Source organism: Spea bombifrons, chromosome 11 (assembly GCF_027358695.1).
Source record: "Spea bombifrons isolate aSpeBom1 chromosome 11, aSpeBom1.2.pri, whole genome shotgun sequence".
NCBI lineage: Eukaryota > Metazoa > Chordata > Amphibia > Anura > Pelobatidae > Spea > Spea bombifrons.
The window spans coordinates 7,920,478-7,942,468 of record NC_071097.1 but is presented as its reverse complement, the minus strand read 5'-3'; the positions used below and the strand labels follow the sequence as shown (position 1 = coordinate 7,942,468).

Here is a 21,991-nt window from a genome sequence, read left to right as displayed (position 1 = left end):
CTATAAAATAATAAAACATGGTGAAAATTTGTAAAATGGTAGGACTAGCTAAATAGAGTATTCTCTTTGTCCTGAGTTTAGAAATACCCAATGTTTTTAGAGTTTTAGGATCGCCAAACCTTTTTTTCCCAAATCTGGTCATTCTGCCTCCATCTCCTCTTTGGAACATCTTTGAAGCCAGTTAACTCAAATTATCCCCATCAAACCATATATTTTTGAAAACTAGACACCCCAAGGTATTTCAAATGCTGGTATTTTAACCCTTTTTATGCATGAGATTTGTGGTAGTATTTTACTAATTACATTGTGATTAGAAAGCTGGGCTCCATTGACTTACACGGTCGAATGCAGTACCTGTATTCAACCTGCAAGTGGAGCCGGATTCAGGAGACCCTCCTGAGAAATCTTTTCAACGTTTTTTTTTTTTTTTTTTTTTTTTTTTTAAGGATGTCGCCATCTTGCGAGTGGAAAAATCACTCGCAGCAGCGGTTGTGACCGTTCTCTGGAGAATCCTGGGTCATTGTTTGGTGTCGCTGAACGCCTCGCTATAGAGGCACTTCAGCGACACCATTGAAGCTTAGGAGGGTGATCGTTTTAGGACGACTCCTAAAACGAGTGTCTGCCACCATACAGTGTATGGCGGACTTTGACGCCCTGAGGAGGGGCCAGACATCGACATCGAGGCACTACAGCAACGCTGTTTCAGCGAGTTTTTTTTATGTAATGACGGTTCAGGTTATGACAACACTGGCCACCGGTGTACTTATATCTTTAAGAAATGATAAACCAATATTGATGTTCCATTCAAGTATTTTTACCTATGAACTAATATTCAAGTAATGATGTGGAGACGATGAAGATTCAGCAACTTATTTTTATATTTTTATTTTTTTAAGTAATTTCCATCTAGGCTTTTTTTTTTTTTCTCTCTCTCTTCAGTAAGAAAGCTCGGAAGTGGTTACTAAAAAATTTGAATCCCACTACTGTTGGTATGGTATACTGTTTAGAAGTCACAGTAATTGTTTTCCTCTGCTTGGTTACAAAGCAAAAAAAAAACAATTTAAAATAAAATAGCGCACACACAAAATAAAACTTTCCTGAATCCTTTAATATGTTCACTCCACATCTTGCAATTTCTTAACATTCACATTTCCTTGACATATGGATGATACTGTGTTGTCGTTCCCCAGTCTGAGGTGTTAATTTAAAAAGAAATGGAAGAAACATGCAATGGTAGTTCTTAGTTATGTGATACAAAAAATGATTATTATATCACGGCATGTACACAATCAGATGGCTCATAGAAATTAAAACTTCAGTTTACAAATATAGATGCATTAGGTTAAAAACAAGATATAAAGGGTTCATCACTCAAACACAAAACATTTAAAGATATATTTACATTATTATACATAATGTTAGTTGCTTTTTTTTTTAATGATATTTCCCCGCTTTTCTGACAACAGTGGCTACCCATTCCCATGCTCTCACCTCAAGCAAAGATTCCTCCAATTGTTGATGCTGTGATAATTACAAGAATTATACAGCAAATTAGAATCATTATCTTCTTCTGCCGTATGGAGGAGTTGAAGAAAAGGAAGCGAGAGAAAAAAAAGTGAGAGACAGAAAGCAAGAGCGAAGAAGAGGACCAGATTTCCCACTAGGCAGACCAGGCATGTGGCTAAAGTACCATCTTCTAGCATGAAATAGGCAGTGTTTCATGGCAGTCCTACTTTTACCAGCTGATTTTTAGAAATCTCTCCCAAATTGCAGACTATATTCTACTCATGCCTCTTATTTTATGCAAATGCTTCAACTTTTTAATTTTTGAATGTCTTCTTTGCTTAGTGGGGGTGTGATGGTCTTTCAGCCTAGTTTACCGGGAGTGTAAATCTGGCCCAGATGAAAAATAAAAAGGGACTGTATACAGGGACTGTGTGAGGGATGGGAAATTGTCAGTGGAATGAGACTGAATGGATTATGCACGGAAATACTGTTTTGATTACTTCTGTCCATTATCTGGATATGTGTTCATTGATTTCTGATTATATATATTATTTTCTAGCAGACAGAGTCTCTACAAATGAGCTTACCAAACTGCCTGTCCACATTCCACTTGCCTATGGTTCTAATATAATTGGCTTCTGTACTTTACTAAACCCAATTAAAGGGAATACATTGCTTTATAAATGTGTTGAAATAAAACCTGTAATAAATTGTACCAAAGGTAAGGAAAAATAAATATACAAAATCTCACAAAACATTTACTTTACAAAGATAATGTAGCTAAATGCATTATTAGTGTCCTTTACATCTTAGCGGTGCAAGGCCATATTGGATGACTGTATGTGCATGCTGGTCCTGAGCCATTCATTAAATTCCTGTGCCTCCGGACCAAGCAGTATATTATTGTGATTTGACTTCATCCTTTTATGGTATAAAATACAGCAATATTAAAATACAATATATCTAGGAGGGATAAAAAAACGTTCCTTTTCAATCATCTCCAAAGATCCACATGAGAACCAAAATCAGTACTACCCCACTGGAGAAGTACTGGAGAAGACGATTCTTCACTTTTCTTTTTAGTGTGTACTGTGGTTGCTGCTTGTTGATTTGCGCTACCAAAGTAACACAGACAAAACATGCAATGTGTCAAGAGTTCTCCAGTTCAGTCAAGGGTGCAATATGAACTAGAGATAAATGAGATCAGATCAACCATAAGGTGTGGTGCATGTTTCCCATGGTAAAATTGACTATAAATATAACAGCATATGGGACTTCCAGAGGTTAAAATTTGGATCCATTTCCATGTACCAAGGACAAAGTGCAGGCTTCAGTAGTAGAAGACTTATTGTGGTAGGTTGGATCAGGTGGTGTGGTGATGGGGTGCTTAACTAAGGATAAAAATAAATAAGGATTATAAGACTATTTTAGCATATATCATTTAGTTTTGTTCTTAAAAGTAGCCTATAAGAAGTGACTTGCATTTCCCCACAATCTTCCCCACAAAGATTCCCCATTATGATTATTTAGCTATTTTCTAAACTGTTTATTTTAAAATATATCTGATTTTATGACAATGGCAACATCAATAGTGTCATTTGCTTTTCAAACCTTTTTTGGATCTCTCTCTGCCTGGAAAGATCATATTACCTTATTAATAATCATATCTGGGAACTTCTCCCGCTACCCGAACCTTCCCTTGTGGGATGCGGCCAGGACTGCCCACTGACGTTGGTGCTCATTCCCGCTGACATCAAGGGAAACACCCCCATTTAAAGCAGAAATGGGCGGGGAGCATGGTGGGTCAAGACCCTGCGACCCAGTGGTTTCGGGTGTTGCCCCGGAGAACCGGTGCTTCACTCGGAGATCTCCCGTGCCGGCATTGCCCCCGTGGGATGTGCTGGCAGGGGAGGCTGTCTCAGAGTATCGGAGAGTAGGATGCAGGTCCCCTGCACCGCTGCGGGGGATCTGTATCCTAACCCTGCTGGCTGCCTGGAACTGCATGTCCCGGGCGTCGGGCGATACGAATTGCGCATTCCTGCGCTAAACCCCGAATATAGGCCGCACCCCCACTTTAAAGACTTAAAGTGGGGGGGGGAAGCGCGTCCTATATTCATGCAAATACGCTAATAGGAAAGGCCTGAATCCAATAAACTCTATAGAGATAATCTGGGGTATATGATTTTAACAAAAGCTTTTTTATGACCAAAAGTTTGTGGGCACCCCTCCCACCTATTGAGTTTAGGTATTTAAGCCACATCCATTATTAACAAGCGCATGAAATCAAGCACATAGGCTTTTCTCTCTCTATATAAAAATAAATAAAACATTGGTAGTAGAATGGGTCACACTGAAGAGCTCAGTGACTTTAAATGCCTCCTTTGCCACAAATCAGTTCTACCCTGCTAAATCTGCTCCGGTACACTATAAGCAGTATTGTGAAGTGATTCAACTCTGTGGCACCAGTTTGGGGAAACTCCTTTCCTGTTCCAGCATGACTGGGCCCCTGCACACGAAGCAAGCTCCATAAAGACATAGTTTGATGAGCTTGATGTGCAGGAACTCAAGTGTGCTGTGCAGAGCCCTGACCTTAATCCCATCGAACACCTTTGGAATGAACTGGAATGCCAATTGGAGCCAGGCTGTCCTGTCATACATGGGAACTTTCTAAATGAGCTTACCCTGAGAATGAACCATTTAATAGCAATCAGTCTATGTAATGACTTGCAAAATAGCTCAGGTGCAGGTGTCCACATACTTTTGGTCACACAACATACTTAGGAGCAAAGTTTAATGCCAGTTCTGCTGGAAGGACATCTTATGTAACATGACATTTCTGTAAAACATAAAATACGTCCCACAGCTGTCCCTAAATGTATCACCCTTTAACTCTTGTACTAGCCATAACTCAGGTAAAAAATGGTCATTGTTTAAACAACCCTTTATATATTTGAACATTAGTAATCTAGTCACATCTATCTTCCACCATGTAGTAAGTATATCTCCCTAGTAGATCTTGAATATTACTATTGTATAAGAAAATCTCAATTGCCTTCATTCATTACAGTGGCTGAAACCACACTTTCGAGTAGCCAATACATTAATATTCTTATGAAGAGCCCTTAAAAAAAAAAAAATAAAGTACCTGCAATAATTATTCTCCATTATATAAATTGTCGCTACTTACAAGTATTTTTCCCTCACACAGGTATCACCTTTACCATCATCTCTTCAATCCCACAGACAAGCCGATTATCAGAGCCAAAATTCCTAGCAGGATAATTACCACCACAGCAATTATGATCATTTTCTGGGTAAGGGAAATCAAGCAAAGGAAAACTTAAAATTATTTTAGATATACAGGTCAGAAGGGTCTGTACCACTTGTAAATTACCCTCCTGAGACTCATTCACAATATCCATTATCTTTCACTATGGGCTATCACAGTTACCACTTATTTAAAAAAATGTTTTTCATCTTGATTCTTCTATTTTATGTCTGTGTATGATATATGGGTTTTCCTATTTCCTGAAAGCTCTTATTGTGTGTCATAACTGTGTCTCTGGCCTGGTGTACAGGAATGCAGAATGATAGGGGACAGGCAAAAAAAAATAAAACACAACATTTTTCAGAACTACATATCTATATCTACATCTATACATACATACTAGGGGATGCAACAATATATTTCCCTGGGGAGAAAGAGAAGTTGTTCGCACAGAAAGAGGCAGCAGAGCCCCCACGAAAGTCTGGGAATGAGAGCTCTGCAGTTCAGGTAAGAGGAGGGTGTAAGGGAAGGAATATGAGTACATGAATGAGTGAATGAATGTTTGTCTATAATTTTAATGGTAGGTTTATTTGAACAGTGAGAGACACAATAACAAAAAAAAACATTTCAAATAAGTTATAAATTGATTTGTGAATGAATGAATGTGAATTAGTAAATTAATCCGTGTGTGTGATATCATGGATGTGTGTGTGTGTGGGGGGAGCATGGCACAGGGAGGCTGTAAGTGATGTACAGACCCCATAGTGCTGGCAGCATCAATACACAAGGGGGGCAGGTAGCCAGGTTTCAGCATGCATTGGCTGCTTGTGCATGACAAGAGTGTGATTGCTATATTAAATATATATGATTGTTAACAGTAATCATACTCCTATCATGCCCAGGTTCCAGAATGTACCGGTTGCCTGGGCATGATAGGAGTGTGATTGCTATATTAAATATATATGATTGTTAACAGTAATCATACTCCTATCATGCCCAGGTTCCAGCATGTACCGGTTGCCTGGGCATGATAGGAGTGTGATTGCTGTTAAGAATCATATATTAATATTGTTATTGAAGTTTTCTGTCCAGTTTCTGCGTGTTACTTACTTGTAATAAAAAAAAACACACCAAAATTGGACAGAAAAATTCAACAACAATATTAATATATGATTGTTAACAGCAATCACACTTGCCCAGGCAACCGGTACAAGCTGGAACCTGGGCATGATAGTAGTGTGATTACTGTTAACAATCATATACATATATATTAATATTGTTATTGATTTTTCCCCCCCAGTTACTTACTTTTAATAAAAGTGTTTTTTTTTTGTTTTTTTTTTTAAAAGGTGCGTGTGGGGGGTCATTTTCGGTTTCTGCTTCGGCCAAGTGAATCCTGAATTTTCTGTTTCGGTCCAGGATATCTATATCTATATATATTTTGGGTGGGATTACATAGGGAAAAAGTGATGCAACAATCAGTTCACTGCTAGTTACTAGGTAGCAATCAAGCTATTTATAAAGGGGAACAAACTAAGGATATCTATGGTTGGCTAAGGAATGTCAAGTATAACTGTATGGTATGAGGAAGGGAATTTGGAGTTCTCACCCTTCGTGCCTCACTCTGGTATTTTACAGCTTTCTTTGTGTCAGCGACAGCTCTTTCCACAAAACCCACCGATTCATCCATGTTATATTCTATGCGATCTATAAGGGCACCCTTTATAACGAGGAGAGGGATAGCAAAAAGGAAAAATAGGGTACAATGGAAAAGGAAAGCAGGGATACATATATAGAGCAGTAGATTGAAGAGTAGGTAGAGTTGGATGAGAGGGAGGGCCAATAATTTAACAGAGATGGAATTGGATATGAAAATGAAATAGAAGAAAAAGTAAAGGCTTGAGATATAGATGTAATTTAAAAGGTTATTGGTGAAAATACAGAAATGTACATAAAGATAGCTGGGTATTTTGGGATATCCTCTGTGTCACCCTTGATTGTCTCTCCTATATGTCTTAGGTCTGCACTTTAGCTCAGCTGAAGCAGGATTCCACTTCCGTTGATCATAATATCCCGCTACACAGCTATTCTCACCTTGCGTGCTTTATTCTGGTATTTCACAGCTTTAGTGGTTTCCTCACGGGCTTTCTCCACATGTTCCACTGAATTCATGACATTGATCTCTATATTATCTATCTCCTCACCCTGCCAGGGACAAAGAAAGATATTACTTCCAATGTGGGCAAGTCAAAGTTACTACTCAAGCAGGATTACACAAGCAGGATAGCACTGGATAACATTCAGAGCAAAAGTACACCAAATTGCATGCATAGTTACCTGATCTATGTTGTGGCTGAATCTCCATGCAAAGCATTAAGAGCAGAAAACGAGACAAAATTCAGAATTCTTTTGAATCCTTAAGGCCATGCAAGCAGCATATAAACAAACTGCAAACTACACCTAGACTTAATTTATCCCATCCATTAACCTTCATCATATTTGAACTTGTTTTTCTTGTCACTAAATCATTGTTTGTTACCTGGTTTTCCACAAGCATTGCAATGTCCATGAACATATCATGAAGCTCCTTCAGGCTACTCTCAAGACGTACAATATCTCGATGCCGGGATTCAATCTCACTCAATGCCTGACGAGATATCTGCGAGTCATTGATTATCTGTAGATCAAAGAGAACATGGTGTGATTTAAGATGAGGACTTGGATATTGGGATGCTTCCTTTCTCACTCCCACTGTTGTACACACAAATACACTCTTTGTTTTCTTTCAGACATATCTTTTCTTCCATTTATTTGCAAGCTATTATGCTATTGGGTGATCTGTGATCCCCTTAGAAAGCGATCTCTATCTCACCAGCTTTAGGGGGTAGAATCAAGAGCAAAGTCTCTGGCCCAAGATATGCAACCAAATGGTAGCAAATAATATTCTCTTTGTTTGTTGTTCTTGGTATTTTCTTGCTTGCATATTACATTGCATTTGTCAGTTTCTCTGTACAATCTCAACCTTCTATGTGAAGTCATTCTTTGAGATTAGATTTTATTGCTATAACTGCCCACACTATAATTCCATTGTTTTATTCAAAATGCTGCCTATTTTTCTTCATTTTTCTTTCTCACTTAATCTTTGTAACATTCTCTAATTATTAGACCTTTTACCTCCTCTTCTTTTGGATCTACACTATATGACCAAAAGTATGTGCACACCCTTCTTAATTATTGAGTTTAGGTGTTTTAGTCACACCCATAGCTAGCAGGTATATAAAATCAAGCACATTAGGCCAATATCAGTGCCTGACCCCACAAATGGTGTTTTGGGCGATTTGGCACAAACTCCCACAGGCACACTTCAAAATCCATTAGAGTGGATGGTGTTATAGCTGCAAAGGAGGGGATCAACTCCATATTGATTCCCATGGTTTTTGAATGGTATGTCCAACAATTTCATAAATGTGTGATGGTCTGGTTTTGGTCATATAATGTAAGCCTCCTCTTAAACCAGTTCTTACCCCAGATGTGAAGATATTAGGATTTCCGCTCTCTAACATTTCCTCCAGTTCCTCATCTGTAGTACTTTTACCAGCTACAAGATAGTGAGGAATAATTAATCTTACATAAAACAAAAAAATTCAGGTATAAAATGTCATGAACCCCAAGTTAAAGAAAATATTTTTATGTTCTATTTCAATCATGAATAACACAAATGGAGAAAAACAATAAGGCAGAATGCCTACAAAAAATATATTTCAAGAATTTCATATGCACACATGAAATGTATAATTATTAAATACAATATATATATATATATAGATATATATATATATATATATATATATATATATAGATATATATATAGAGATATAGATATATATATATATATATATATATATATATATATATATATATATCTTGTGGCAGAATGACCTGCCATGCACCTCAGGTAATCAGAGATGGCTCCAGCCTGGCTGCCAAACAAAGATAGCACAGGTAGGAGTACCAATTTGTAGCTGGCAGTGGTGGTCCAGATCTACAGACTGACTTTGGAGTCAAACCATCTGGGGTCTTCTCAGACCGCCACTCTCCCCCAGAAAAAGGAGATATGTGACGGAGTATGTGAAGGAACTGTCCATCACTGGGGCCCCTGGAGAGGACTGAAAGCAAGCCTGCTACCCACAGATTATGTTGTCCTCGTCTGGGACCCCGAACTCCCCAGTTTTTAAGTGCACCCCAGTACTGGTTAGTGGGACAGGTGGCTCTTGCCAGCCCACTGCATCTACAAATCTAGGTGCGGCAGAGCTGTGCTCCCAGACTGAACTGGTTGCAGTTCAGTCTTCTTTTTAAAAGGTACTCAGAGATGGCTGCAGAACAAAGATAGCACAGGTAGGAACTCCATTGTCTAACTAATCCCATCAATAGGATTGCTGCCAGGGGAATTAAAGGTTGGGTTGTATATCTCTGTTAATGAAATTCTGTGGATATATGAGGCTATGTTTTACGATAATAAAATGTTCATTCTTGCTGTACTCAATTCGAGGTGGTTGTGTCTAGTTTTTGGGTACACATAGCAGGGTTCCATAGTGCATACTGACTGGTGCTGGAAGTGATTTCAGGGACAAAAGGAGGATACATCAGGGTGATCTCTGGGAGCGACCGCAGCTCTCTCCCGTAACATTTATCTCCTTTATGGGTTTAAACTGGCTATTCCTCAATGAGGTGGTGAACGGATGCAATAGTAAAATCTTTAGTAAATGTATAATATGATTTATGATGTCATATTTACACAAATGATGCAATGTTGTGGTGAATAACTTGTTGGATTTTATTTACAGTATACTCTTCAAATTACATTGGCTTGTAAATGACATGTACATACAAGAACACGTGCACAAATGAGATGAACCGTTTACTTACTGATCTCCAGCTGTCTCTGTATCCGCCCTTTGCTTCTTTCTCTGAAATCCACTTGTGCCTCGTTGTACTTTGTCATGACATCCACAAACTTCCGAGAAAGAACAGAGTGCTGCGGAAAAAAAATTATTATATTTCTGAAAATGTACTAAAGGCTTGGATGGTTCCTACACACAGGGAAAGTTTGTTGTTCACTTACAGCTAAATCTCAACCTTCCAAGTGTTATAGGACCCCTACTAAAATCAATAGAAACAAGCAGACTACACACTATAGCCCAAGCTTATATACAATAAAGTCTTGTTTGACTAGTCTCACCTGGGATTTTCGTATTCGAAGGTCTGCAGATGACTGCATATCGTCTTGTTCTATAGATTGCTCCATCCCTAAAATAGATTTCCAAGACCAAGTATTTATATTTGGGATTTATTATTGCAGACTCAGGTTTATTGTGCCGCCTGAGATCTCAACTGATTCTTTTTATCAATATCATCTATAGATTTATACCAAACAAATTACAGCCGGATAGGTTCATTACTCTCACATCTATTACTCTTATATCTAGTTCTTCTTTCTTCTGTTCTAGTCAGATGTGTTTAACCACAATTGAAAGGGAACAAGGTTAAGAACTGGACCACAAAGCAATGGAAGAGGGAGGCCTGTTCTGCTAAATCACGTTTTCTTTTACATCTCATGGATGGCTGGGTACGTGTGCGTCGCTTACCCGGAGAACACATGGCACCAGTATGCATCCATGGAGGTCCCTCCTTGCAACTTACAGGACTTAAAGGATCTGTCCCTGATGTATCGGTGCCAGATACCACAGCACACTTTCAGAAGGCTGTTTTGGTGGCAAAAGGGGGGCCTACACAATATTAGGCAGGTGGTCATAGTGTTATGGCTGATCAGTGTACAGAATACTGAGGTTTCAGTGGATAAGTACAAATTCAGAAAAGGTAATGCAAACTCCCTGTATTCGGTGAGGATTCAAAAATGCCCCATTTCATTGGTTATTAATGATGTGTGCTTTTTGGTTGTTTTGCCCTCTCTCCTGGTCAATTTAAATCAAATCCCCTGGTTTTTTTTTTTTTTTCATCGGTCAGTTGCTGTGGAAACAAACTTTGAATGCTCCCCGTAGTTGAATCCACCTTAACTAAATTAATCCCCTCTAAACCTAGTTTTTGGGTGGGGTTTTGGGTTTCAATATTTGCAAATGAGCTAAAACTACAGCGCTGCTTCGGGACTCTAAGATAATTGTTGTCCAGATGATGGCTTGCCGACTGATGCAACCCTCAAATAATTGCAAATAATATGCTCCCTTCAAGCATAAAAAGCGTTCTGTCCTGTACCAATCCACCTTATTGTGTCCATGATAACAAATCACTCACCCTTTAAACGAGACCGCACATTATTAGCTGCTTTCTTGATCTCTAAAGTCAAATTCTCCAGCTCATCCTTGGTTTCTATAAATAAATGTAAAATAAAAAAAGTCAGTCCTGCATATGCTTGAAGTATGGTGGGTATCAGTAACCCAAGGTGCGAGAAGGAATACCCGCCAGCCTCAGCGGCCACATTAAGGGGAAAATGGGTGGAGAATCTGTGAGTTCCCAGGTATGCTAATATTACAGAAGGTCTTTAGGAGTAATTATTTGTGATGATTTAAAGGTAAGCAAATAATGCAATACAGCAGCTAAAATAAAAACAAGCAGGATGCTGGATTGCATAGGGAGAGGAATTAATCAGCACGACGAGAGATAATTTTATTCCATTTTACAGATCTCTGGCCAGGCCCTTACCGTTCTGGAGAACCCATCTCCAGAAGGATATTGACATATTGAAGTGAGTTCAGAGGAGAGCTACAAAAATGGAAAATGGTTTGTAGGACAAAAAAGGAATCTTAATATGTATAGCTTGGAGGAAAAAGCTTGGAGGGGAGGCAATAGAAACATCAAAATACTTACAGGGATTTAACAAAGTACAGGAGGGAAGCTTATTTGAAAGGAGGAGCAATGTTAGAACAATGGGTCATAGTCTAAGACTAGAGGGTCAGAGGCTTAGATGCCAAGTAAGGAAGTTCTACTTTAGTGAGAGGGTGGTGGATAAATTTCTCTCAGCAGAAATGGTGAAGGCTAATACAGTGAGGGAATTTAAAAATGAATGGGATAAGCAAAGGTAGCCTCACTATAGGACCTGACCAAAGACTGATAAAGTACATGGGCAGACTAGACTGGCTGAATGGTTGTTATCTGCAGTCAAATCCCATGTTTCTATAAGGTGGCACAAGTGATTTTCTGCCTTTGCACCTGTAAAGCAAAATGGTCATCCTCAGACAAGATTAGTATAGGTAGGATGACATTTTTTTCTGCCATTCAGGGACACACACACTATGAAGCAAATGAGATTATACAAACAGGTGTAATATATATATAAATAATCACATACACCCTGATTCACATTAACTATTATATAATAATTATTAAGAAGCCTTGGAAAGCATGTTGATTTCAGATTTAATAATATACATACACTCATTACAGACATGAGTAGATATAGTATATATATATAATGTTAACCCCTCTAATACCAGGCATGAGTAGATTCAGAGAATTAACTCCTCTATTACCAGGCATTACACACACAGTCACACATTCTGTCCAACACAGTCACACAAACAACACACTGTGACACACGCAGAGTCAAACACACATCCCTGGTGCTGGCTGCAGCTTACTCTGAGTTGGTATGAAGGAGGGACTCAGCCTATCAGGAGAGGCTTCTGAACGGAGATCAGGCAATCAGTCTCAGTTGAGAAGTCTCTCCTGATTGGCTGAGACCTCCTTCACTCAGACTCCTCATTCCAGGACAAGGCAGACTCCTCATTCCGGATTGGGACTGTCCCGGGCAGTATAGTATAGGTAATATACTATAGCTATGTGTTATAATGAAACACTTTAAAAAGGGGCCTGGATACTTTTTTTAATGAAGCAGAACATAAAGGGCTGTGTATGATAGCATTGGAATTAATATTTATTTAGTGCTTTTTGAGCTTGATGGATGCAAGTCTTTTCTCAACCTAATCTACTATTAGGGCCACAGGGCAGTATTCCAGTATTCCAACATGATAACGACCCCAAACACACCTTCAATATGACCACTGCCTTGCTAAAGAAGCTGAGGGTAAAGGGGATGGACTGGCCAAACATGTATCCAGACCTAAACCCTGCTGAGCATCTGTGGTATATGTATATACACACACACACACTGTCTATATTATATTAAGGTTTGGACCATCCCATTTCCTGATTTTAAGCTCTTATTTTAAGGTTTTGTTTCTATATCCAACATCTGGGCGTATCCACATGTATAACCAAAAAGGTAATGCATTCTGTGTTACTGTATTGCACCCAATGATATTTACGTACTCTGTTCGGGAAGCGGTGCAGACAGGATTACACTGTGAAGTCGCTTTGTCTCGTTGACACTCTCGGAGATTTTTTCAATGTTCTGTCTGATCTCCTCAATCTATCAAAAGATTTTGTAAGGAAACATAAAATACAGGTTGATAATAATACTGGCAAAATAATGTTTTTTTCCATTATAGCAGGCTAAAGACAACAGAAAAACAAGGCCAGCAATATTTACTATATTTCCTCTTAACTTCATGTTGTCTGGTTTAGGAAGATTCTTCTTCTTCATTAGGTTTTCCTTTGGTGAGGGGATAAACAGGACTTCGGGGCAGGAATTTATCATGGATTTTGCCACCTTATGCCTGAGTTAATACAGCAGTATACTTTAAAGGGTGGTGTACATAATGTATCAAGCTCAACCTTTCAATGACATTACTCTTTTGACCCAAAATGAATACCCTCCCTGCCACTTCAATAATTGGTATTGCAAACCAATTAGATTAGTCCCAATCTCGGGTTTTTCTAATCACAGTCACACTTTGGCAACATAATTACCAAAAAATTGCAGCTCTCTTCTAAAAGCATCAGTGGTATCCATAGTCACCACAGATGTATGGTGCTCACTATCAAGAAATACTTTCTCTTTTTAAGAGCGAAATGTTAAAATGTCAAGGTTTGACTACTCTAGGAGAAGAAGGTTTCCCCTGAGGTGCCACTTTAATAATAATAATAATAGTAATAATAATAAATTCTTCTTTCCTAGATGTCCTTGATATTTTATTTCTCTCATTTTCTTTTATTAATTTTGGTGCCCCCCACAGTGATTGTGGGGTTCTTACGATACCTTATATCATGGCAAATAATATTTTAACCAGGGGGAAACGGCTAAATTGCAGTATGTGGACCGTTATTGCTAGGTTCACTTGTTCATTATGGAATGTGGATGTCCATTGTATAATTTAGCTTTTGGGGATTCTAGGACATTACTAATGAGTCTATACGGCTTGAAATTTTACAAGGAGGTAGAAAGTGGACAAACTAGAAGGTCTAATAATGTATCTTCTGTTTCTTTAAGTGCGATTTTATAACAACTTCAGCTACAACTACAGTGTCTTAAAATGACAATGTAAAAAAAATATTTTATTTATTTATGGTTTATTTCTTCATTTGAATGTTTGTTTTCAACCTCACCTGCGAGAAGAAGTCATCCATGAAAGCTGCATTATCAATGGAGATGTCAACTTCATCAGGGTCATCGGTATCCTGTGTCTTTAGGACAAAAATACACAATGAAATACCAAACACAGTTATACTGCACAACAGCACAGAGTCGTATACCATAGTATTCAATAAGCATTACATGGCTATATAGGGTTAAAAAAATCATATATAATAGTTCACACGATTTCCTGTTTATTTCTCTATTGCAAGCTTTAATTTTAGGTTCTTCTTAGTCATGTAACTTATGGATTTAGATGATATACAACTCCTACTAAGACACCCTTTCTGCATCCTTTTCCCTGGTAGTATAGTTGATGACTATACAGAAATATTTACCTTCACTGAATACATTATGAACATTTCAGAGTCCTCAGTTGCTGCATCTTCCTGGTCATTGATTCTAGACATTCTGTGGTTGATGAATTAAATCATCTGCCTGGATAGACAGTTGTGGGTCCTCTGAAATGTTGTGAGATGGATGTTCATACAGCCTAGCTATACCTCTGGTCCAGCAGTTTTGTTATTCTTTGAACATCATCAAGATCGTTACCAACAAATATGAGCCGGCGATAATGGTGCATTGTCACTCCTAGTTTCCCCAACCAAAATACGTCAGAACATATGATCACTAGAGATCATTGCAGAGTTGGAATGTTACATGTTCTGTCTCAAATGAGTCATCAACTGCCTGACCTATTTCCTCAATCTGGTGAGCAAGTTATCTACTTCTTAGTTTCTGCCTCTGACGCTTTACATAGTTACATAGTCTGAAAAAAGACATGCATCCATCAAGTTCAGCCTTTCCTATATCTGTTAATTTGTTGCTGTTGATCCAAAAGAAGGCAAAAAAAACCCCGGTTTCGCTCTTTCCAATTTTGCACTAACCAGGGGGAAAAAATCATTCTTGACCCCAAAATGGCAGTCAGATTTCTCCTTGGATCAATAAGCTGTTTCCCCATAATTAAAGATTATATGCCTGAATATTATGTTTTTCCGTCTGTACAGACTCAGATAAAACTACTTCTGCTGGCAGAGAATTCCACATCCTTATTGTCCTAACTGTAAAAAACCCTTTCCTCTGCTTTAGTCTAAATCTCCTTTCTTCCAATCTGAACGCATGACCACGTGTCCTATGCATAGTCCTGTTTATGAACAGATTTCCACACAATGGTTTGTATTGGCCCCGAATATATTTATATAATGTTATCATATCCCCTCTGAGGCGACGTTTCTCTAAAGAGAAACCTTTCTTCATAACTATAGTGTTCCATTCCTTTTATTAATTTTGTAGCCCGCCTCTGCAACCTTTCTAGTGCTATGATATCCTTCTTTAGAATAGGTGCCCAAAATTGCACAGCATATTCAAGGTGCGGCCTTACCATTGATTTATACAGAGTCAACATTATATCTTTATCCCGCGACTTGATGCCCCTTTGGTAATCTATTTTTATATTGGCTGTTTGTCAGTGTATCCTAGCTGGAGTTTTATTCCACACTGTCTGTGGATGTGCCTCCTGGCTAGTTAGGCCCCAGTTTTGTTTTTGTTTGGACGTCGGTTATGTTACCACAAAATAGATACCAACAAGAAAAAACATTCTGGTCTATTGTCACTCCCGTTTCCCCCAATAAACTTTTGTCAGGACATATGCTTGCTAGAGGAAGACTTGGGATGTTACATGTTGCTACTGGCCATTCAGTCTCAAACGAGTCATTAACTGCATGACCCATTTTCTCAATCTGGTGATCAGGTAAACTCCCTGTTAGTTCCTGCCTCTGAGGCTTTGATTGTCTATTTTTATCTTGGCTGTTTGTCAGTCTACCCTAGCAGAAGTTCTATTCCACACTGTCTCTCCATTTCCCTGGCCTTCTTTTTCGTGCAGATGGCCAGCGGATAATCCTTTAATACCCAACATGTGATTAAGGTTTTTACTGTTTAATGGGGGATGGTGACGTGACTGCAGAGTAAGAAGAGTTAGGTGCGTATTCAGACATCAGTGTAGCATGGTGCCTTTGGAACATACTGGTTATGCAACACCAACTCCAGCTTATTTTCACAAATATCCCTTTTTACCAATCATTTACTGGCAAATACATTTACCATGAAATGAGACAAGGTGATGACGTGGATTTTGGCCCTTCCCAAAATGCCACAATATTAAGTAATCACAGACTAAGAAATTGTGGTCTTGAGTTCCCATAATATACACATGCAAGTATAAAGTTGAGTAGGTACAACATTGCTTGTAAAGTTACATGTATGTGTAAAAGTATATGTATTTATTGAGAGGGTATACAGACTAACTTGTAATACAAGGATACAGTAGCTTTACAAAGTACATTTAGCATACCGACGCTATTTATGTCTTGAATATAGAGGAAAAGAGACAAATGGTTTAACCACAAAGGGGGACCATGAGGGACTTGTAGACCATGACATGTCAGTACCGGTGGGTTCATCAGTGTTTCATGTATTTCCCAGGCACACCTGAGGGACTTACAAATATACCTATTATATAGCAGGAATATAAATACTGGCTTCCTAAAATAAAAAAATGGCATATCTGCAATCAGCCTTCTGTGTGTGGCTTGTAAATAACCGAAGCCTTTCTCGCTCATTAACATTGTTTTGTTAATATGTTATCCACACCATTCTGCACTGGCCGGCCAAAATACACAGACTATACCGTTCATTCACTTTCTTAGTTTTATAAGGAATCCTTAAAAAAAAAAAATTGAATCGATAATAATAGATTATGAAAATCGGTGTCAACGATTTTCATTATCGATAAGTTGAATCGATTTATAAAATGAGTTTTTTCAGAGCAAATGCTCTGAAAAACTCCCCTTCTCTATAATCCGTGCTCAAATAGAAATCGGATTATAACACTAGAATGCAGATCCCCCACAGCGCTGCAGGAGACCTGGATTCTCCTCTCTGTCAGCCGGTGGGGGTCTGTGCGATGCACGGAGACAACCTCCGCTTCTATTACTGAACGCCGGCGTCACGCGACCTTCTGGTGCTCCATCATGGAAGCCCCAACGGAAGTGGAGGTGAGCAGCGGAGGCTGTCTGTGCGCATCGCACATACCTCCACCAGCTGCCAGAGAGGATCCAGGTCCCCTGCAGCGCTGCAGGGGATTTGGATTTTAGTGCGCGATGTGCGCAACCTCCGCTACTTCCCTGCACTTCACTTCCACCTGCCCCACCAGGGGTTAATATATACACACAAAAAAAAAACCGGGGCAAATAAGAACCACTGGGCAAACTAAGCCTGGAGGATTATCTTGATTTTTATGCTTATTTGCTCCGTGTTTCTTCTGTTGATATATTAACCCCTGGTGGGGCAGGGATCTATTAATTATATGCATTCTTTAATTTGTGTTTTTTTTTTATTTTTGGATTGCTGTAATATTTGATTTATTGTTTGTATTGTCCATATATTTATATTATCTATTCTTTTTTGTCTATTTATTAAAGCATTTATTTTTATACCTATTTTAGCGCTGTCAGTTTTTCTAATATCAGGGGGGGCATAAGACATATCTGGGGTATAAGGCATATCAGGGGGGCACAGTGGCATAAAGGGGCTATAAGGCATATCAGGGGGCACAGTGGCATATAGGGGGTATAAGGATATCGGGGTACAGTGGCATATCAGAGGGCACAATGGCATATCAGTGGCATATCAAGGGTAAAAGGCAAATCAGTGACATATCGGGGGTATAAGGCATATCAGGGGACAGAGTGGCATATAGGGGACTATAAGGCAAATCAGGGGGGCACAGTGGCATCTCTGGCATATAGGAGGGTATAAGGCATATATGGGGGCAGAGTAACATATAAGAGGTATAAGGCATTTCTGGGGCAGAGTGGCAAGCTGGGGTGCATAATTGGGGGGCAGGTTGGCAAATAAAAGAAAATATAAACAAGAGGCATTTTTCTCAGTTTTTATTAAATATGAAAAAATAGTATACAAGAATTAATATTAACTAGTAAAACTTTATAGTATTTTGGTAAAACTTAGTTTGAGAAATAATGCCTTTAAAATATAGCTTTAATTATTATGTCAGTAAAATAAGAAGGCGAATAGAGAAATGCCATTGTGATAAAGAGAAAAAAGTGTTAATGACACATCTTAATGTAATTTATACGTTTTTATTTTAAATAATCGAAAAATTTGCATATTGATTTTTTTTTATTATTCGATTAATCCAAAAAATAATCGGCCAACTAATTGATTATGAAAATAATCGTTACTTGCAGCCCTATCACACTGTGCTCATTGGGACCCGTGCTCTGACCGGGACCCGTGCCCAACGACAATTGGAACTGCATTGCTACCGACACCTGTTGTCCCACCATGTCACTCTTTTGGGGTTACACTATGCTCGTGGTTGGAAAAACACTGCGGTGGTTACAGAGAAGGAGCTCATTTGGAAACCCTAGTTTTATTACTACCCATCTTTAGGACCGGGGTTTACCTAGCCGCTGACATAGAACCCTGTCCCAGCTACCCTATTCCTCGGGACGTTTTCCTGTTGCTCAGGGTTTCGACGTTGGATCAAGTTGATTTTTTGAACAAAACATCCTCGGCCCCTGAGTTTGGGTTTGTCTCTCATTCTGAAATTAACTCTGAATACAAGGGCAAGGATTTTTTTGGGGGAAAAGGCTGGGCTGTAGTTCACAGCAGCTGATTTGAAATAGGTTGCCTATCCCAGTTTTTCATGTGACTGTAAATACAACAGGTATCCAGGGTGACATACAGCATTTAAAAGAATTACGTCAGCTTAGTTTGTACCTTTAGAAACCTGACAAACTGGTTTCTACCCTCTCTATAATTCTATACCATGGGGAAAAAACCTGTATTCGTGGCCTATACATTTAAATGTATGAAGGTACATATTCTATACGTCACTTCCACCTACTGAAGTCTGCTTAATTTATCCTAGACCTATAACAGTTATATGTCTACCTATGTATTGTAGTTAATTTGGAACTTCTGCTTTGTACCATTTTATACAATCATGTTATACGTCTTATATGCAGTTTTCCGACGGCTGCCGACGAGCTAAAAAGTTACAGGAAAAACAAAATTAAAATATAAGAAACCTCAAGTAAAATGTACTAACTGGGTCATGTTATATTTATATTACAAGTTCATTTTATGTTTTGTACATATACCTAGTTTATTAAATTAGAGGGGCAATAGTGTATCTTATCAGACTGAGCAACTTTAACGTCAGATCATTTAAATAAAAAGAAATCTTCCTCGCATATTGCTAAATACCTAATCATTACGCAAACTTCCTATATTGCTGTCTATTACATTCTGTATTAGTCAAGCTTAAATTATAATACAAAATTACTTGTTCAAAAGTTATATTTATTGCATTCTGTTACAGAATACAGAATTACCGGTATGATATGGCGTTATCAGACTTTAACAGGTGTACCATGGGTTTTTTTTTTTTCTTAAAGTAGCTGACTAGCCATTAAGCGGGAGGCTTTGGGTAAATTTCATATTAACTGATTATGTTTTAATATACTACAGTAGTAGAAACCTTTTAACCAAGGGCTTGATTGAAGGCTACAAATGCCAGTCTGTTAATGTGGTAAAATAATCTATTAGTAAAAAGTAGAGCTGAATGCAGTGTCATTCATATGTCACATGCATATAAAAAAGCCATAAAACATATCTTGGTTATAAATGTATTATAAAGGTACCGTGTACACTCGCTGACACACTTACCGCTTTAAGTTGATCCAATCGATCCTTCATGGTCTGGATTGGATCTCACAAGCCTGTTTTTTTACTGGGTGTATGCTTTGTTTATCTATAAATGTCCAGACTTGTTCAATACAGCAATCGTGACCTCAGAATCTCTTAGCCACTTCCTCTGATTGTGGAACTCTGCCCTTTCCTTTCATACCGGCCACTTTGTTCCAAGACGTCCCTGTCATCTATCGCTATGATCCCAGTCACTGGCTCTAAATCATCAGGAGTCTCTCTTTGATCCGGGTCACACACACTACAATCCCCTCCCTGTTTCTCCTAGGAAGAAGCGCGGGAGAGAAGGAGGAGGGGAAGAGAAACAGGGAGTGGTGTCTGACTGCTTACCTGAGTAGGTGTATGATTTGTTTACGAAGAGCCACGTATTGTAGGAACAGAGTATTTTAAACAAAAACTCCAGCATTTTATAACATAAAACAAAGGTTCAGAATAACCAGAGAACATTATATATAGTTTTACATAACAGTATTACTACATTACAGTCCATGAATAGAGCAGTGCACAAAGTGTCAACTAACAACATTAACCCCTTCATGACAAAGCCCGTACATGTACAGGCTCACAATGCATTGTTTTTAAGGACAACCCATAGTCCTTAAGGGGTTAAAATCGGCAATGTATGTAATGAACAGGAAGACTTACACACTCTAAGACAGAAAGGTATAAGCTGAGAGAAGAGGGCCCTTGGAAGTTTACAATCTATTCGGGGTTTATGGGTGAATAATACACATCATATCAGAGGGGCAGAAAGGCGTGCTGTAAGGGCAAGCCGGTATGTTTGTATGTATGGGCAAGCGTCAATATGTGTATGGGCAGACATGTATGTGTGTGCATATGAGCAGTGTCACAGACATTGGACTTCAGAGAACTTCTTTGTGACGAGATGCCCTGTACCCCGACAGCGACAGGTTACACCGCCAAATCGTGCTTCCTTCTGCCGAGACACCAGCGGTTAAACTTTTCAGTGCTGGACAAGACTAGCGCTGATGAGATAAAGTGGGACAGAAATCAAATGGAGCCATGCTGGCACTGTGGCTAGCTAGACAGTGCTAATTTTGTCCTTAAAAAAGGACAATAAGTTGTCATAGCTACCCACCTCATCAGACAGAACTAATGTTGAGGTGGAAAACACAGCTATTTATGCACACAAACATAATTAGATCAGGAGTATAATCCCATCACTACCAGACAGCCTGGTGCCTCCATACAGTTGTATGGCCAGCAATGCCCATCTGGCAAAAGAGTCTAAATTTTTAGGGTGATTCTGAGGGAGCTGTGTTAATCCTGGGGTACCAATGGAGAGCTCAGGAGAGTCAAAGGATGTTATGGACCAAAGAACAACTTGATCCATCGTCTGGACTGTGAGCGACAGCACCGCGAACATCCCTGGGAATAGTCCATACAATAGCTGGGCCAGTAGTTCCAGAGCTGTAAAGCCTGGTTCTAAGTATGGGAATAAAACCAGGGTTCTCAAATGAGCTCCCTCTCTGTAACCACCTCTGATTGTGACCCACCATGAGCCCAGTATAACCCCAAAAGAGCGGCATGGTAGGGCAATAGACGTCCGTAGCGACAAATGTTGGCGGGCATTGCTGTGGATCTTAGCTGCTGCAGAGTTCCATGGATTTGCAACTAGGTCCCGGTGCATAGAGGGTGCATAGAGGGCTTCCAGCCATGTAGAGCTGGCTACTATGGGAGTCTAGTTAGGACAGACAAGATGGAGTTTCCGGTCACCCTATGCCCCTCAATGAGCACAGGGTGACTTAAGAGGGGACTGGGCAGGCAGGGAGTTTCCCAAGGAATCCATCAGTGCCCCCCTCCATCCATACGCCAATGTTGATACATTGGCGTATGGATGGAGGGGGGCACTGGAGGGG

At 39.2% G+C, this 21,991-nt stretch overlaps 1 protein-coding gene across 7 annotated transcripts; it reads right to left on the bottom strand.

The window, feature by feature from the left end:
• Positions 1-1,087: 1,087 nt before the first annotated feature.
• On the bottom strand, positions 1,088-20,356 carry STX3 (syntaxin 3). Of its 7 annotated transcripts, none has more exons than XM_053450523.1 (11): positions 20,073-20,356; positions 14,294-14,371; positions 13,118-13,217; positions 11,084-11,158; positions 10,014-10,081; positions 9,701-9,809; positions 8,299-8,372; positions 7,314-7,451; positions 6,869-6,979; positions 1,492-1,521; positions 1,088-1,191 (listed from the first exon to the last, which is right to left on the bottom strand). In XM_053450523.1, exons 1-11 carry the CDS (start codon positions 20,100-20,102, stop codon positions 1,138-1,140), a joined length of 867 nt encoding a protein of 288 aa, XP_053306498.1. In that variant the 5' UTR covers positions 20,103-20,356; the 3' UTR covers positions 1,088-1,137. The 7 variants fall into 7 exon arrangements, 6 of the variants coding, with proteins under 6 accessions (XP_053306498.1, XP_053306499.1, XP_053306497.1 ...); XM_053450524.1 differs by lacking the exon at positions 6,869-6,979 and adding an exon at positions 6,384-6,494 and having other exon boundaries at positions 1,492-1,570; XR_008345896.1 differs by lacking the exons at positions 1,088-1,191; positions 1,492-1,521 and adding exons at positions 2,218-2,387; positions 2,527-2,897.
• Positions 20,357-21,991: the final 1,635 nt, after the last annotated feature.

Bases quoted from the DNA above. Each gene is read 5' to 3' on its own strand.
- STX3 (XM_053450526.1), bottom strand. From the start codon at position 20,102: ATGAAGGATCGATTGGATCAACTTAAAGCG. The intron at 11,159-13,117 runs GTACGTAAATAT...ATTTATTTATAG, and splicing joins TGCACCGCTTCCCGAACAGA to AAACCAAGGATGAGCTGGAG. The intron at 4,817-6,383 runs GTGAGAACTCCA...TCCCTTACCCAG, and splicing joins ACCAGAGTGAGGCACGAAGG to AAAATGATCATAATTGCTGT.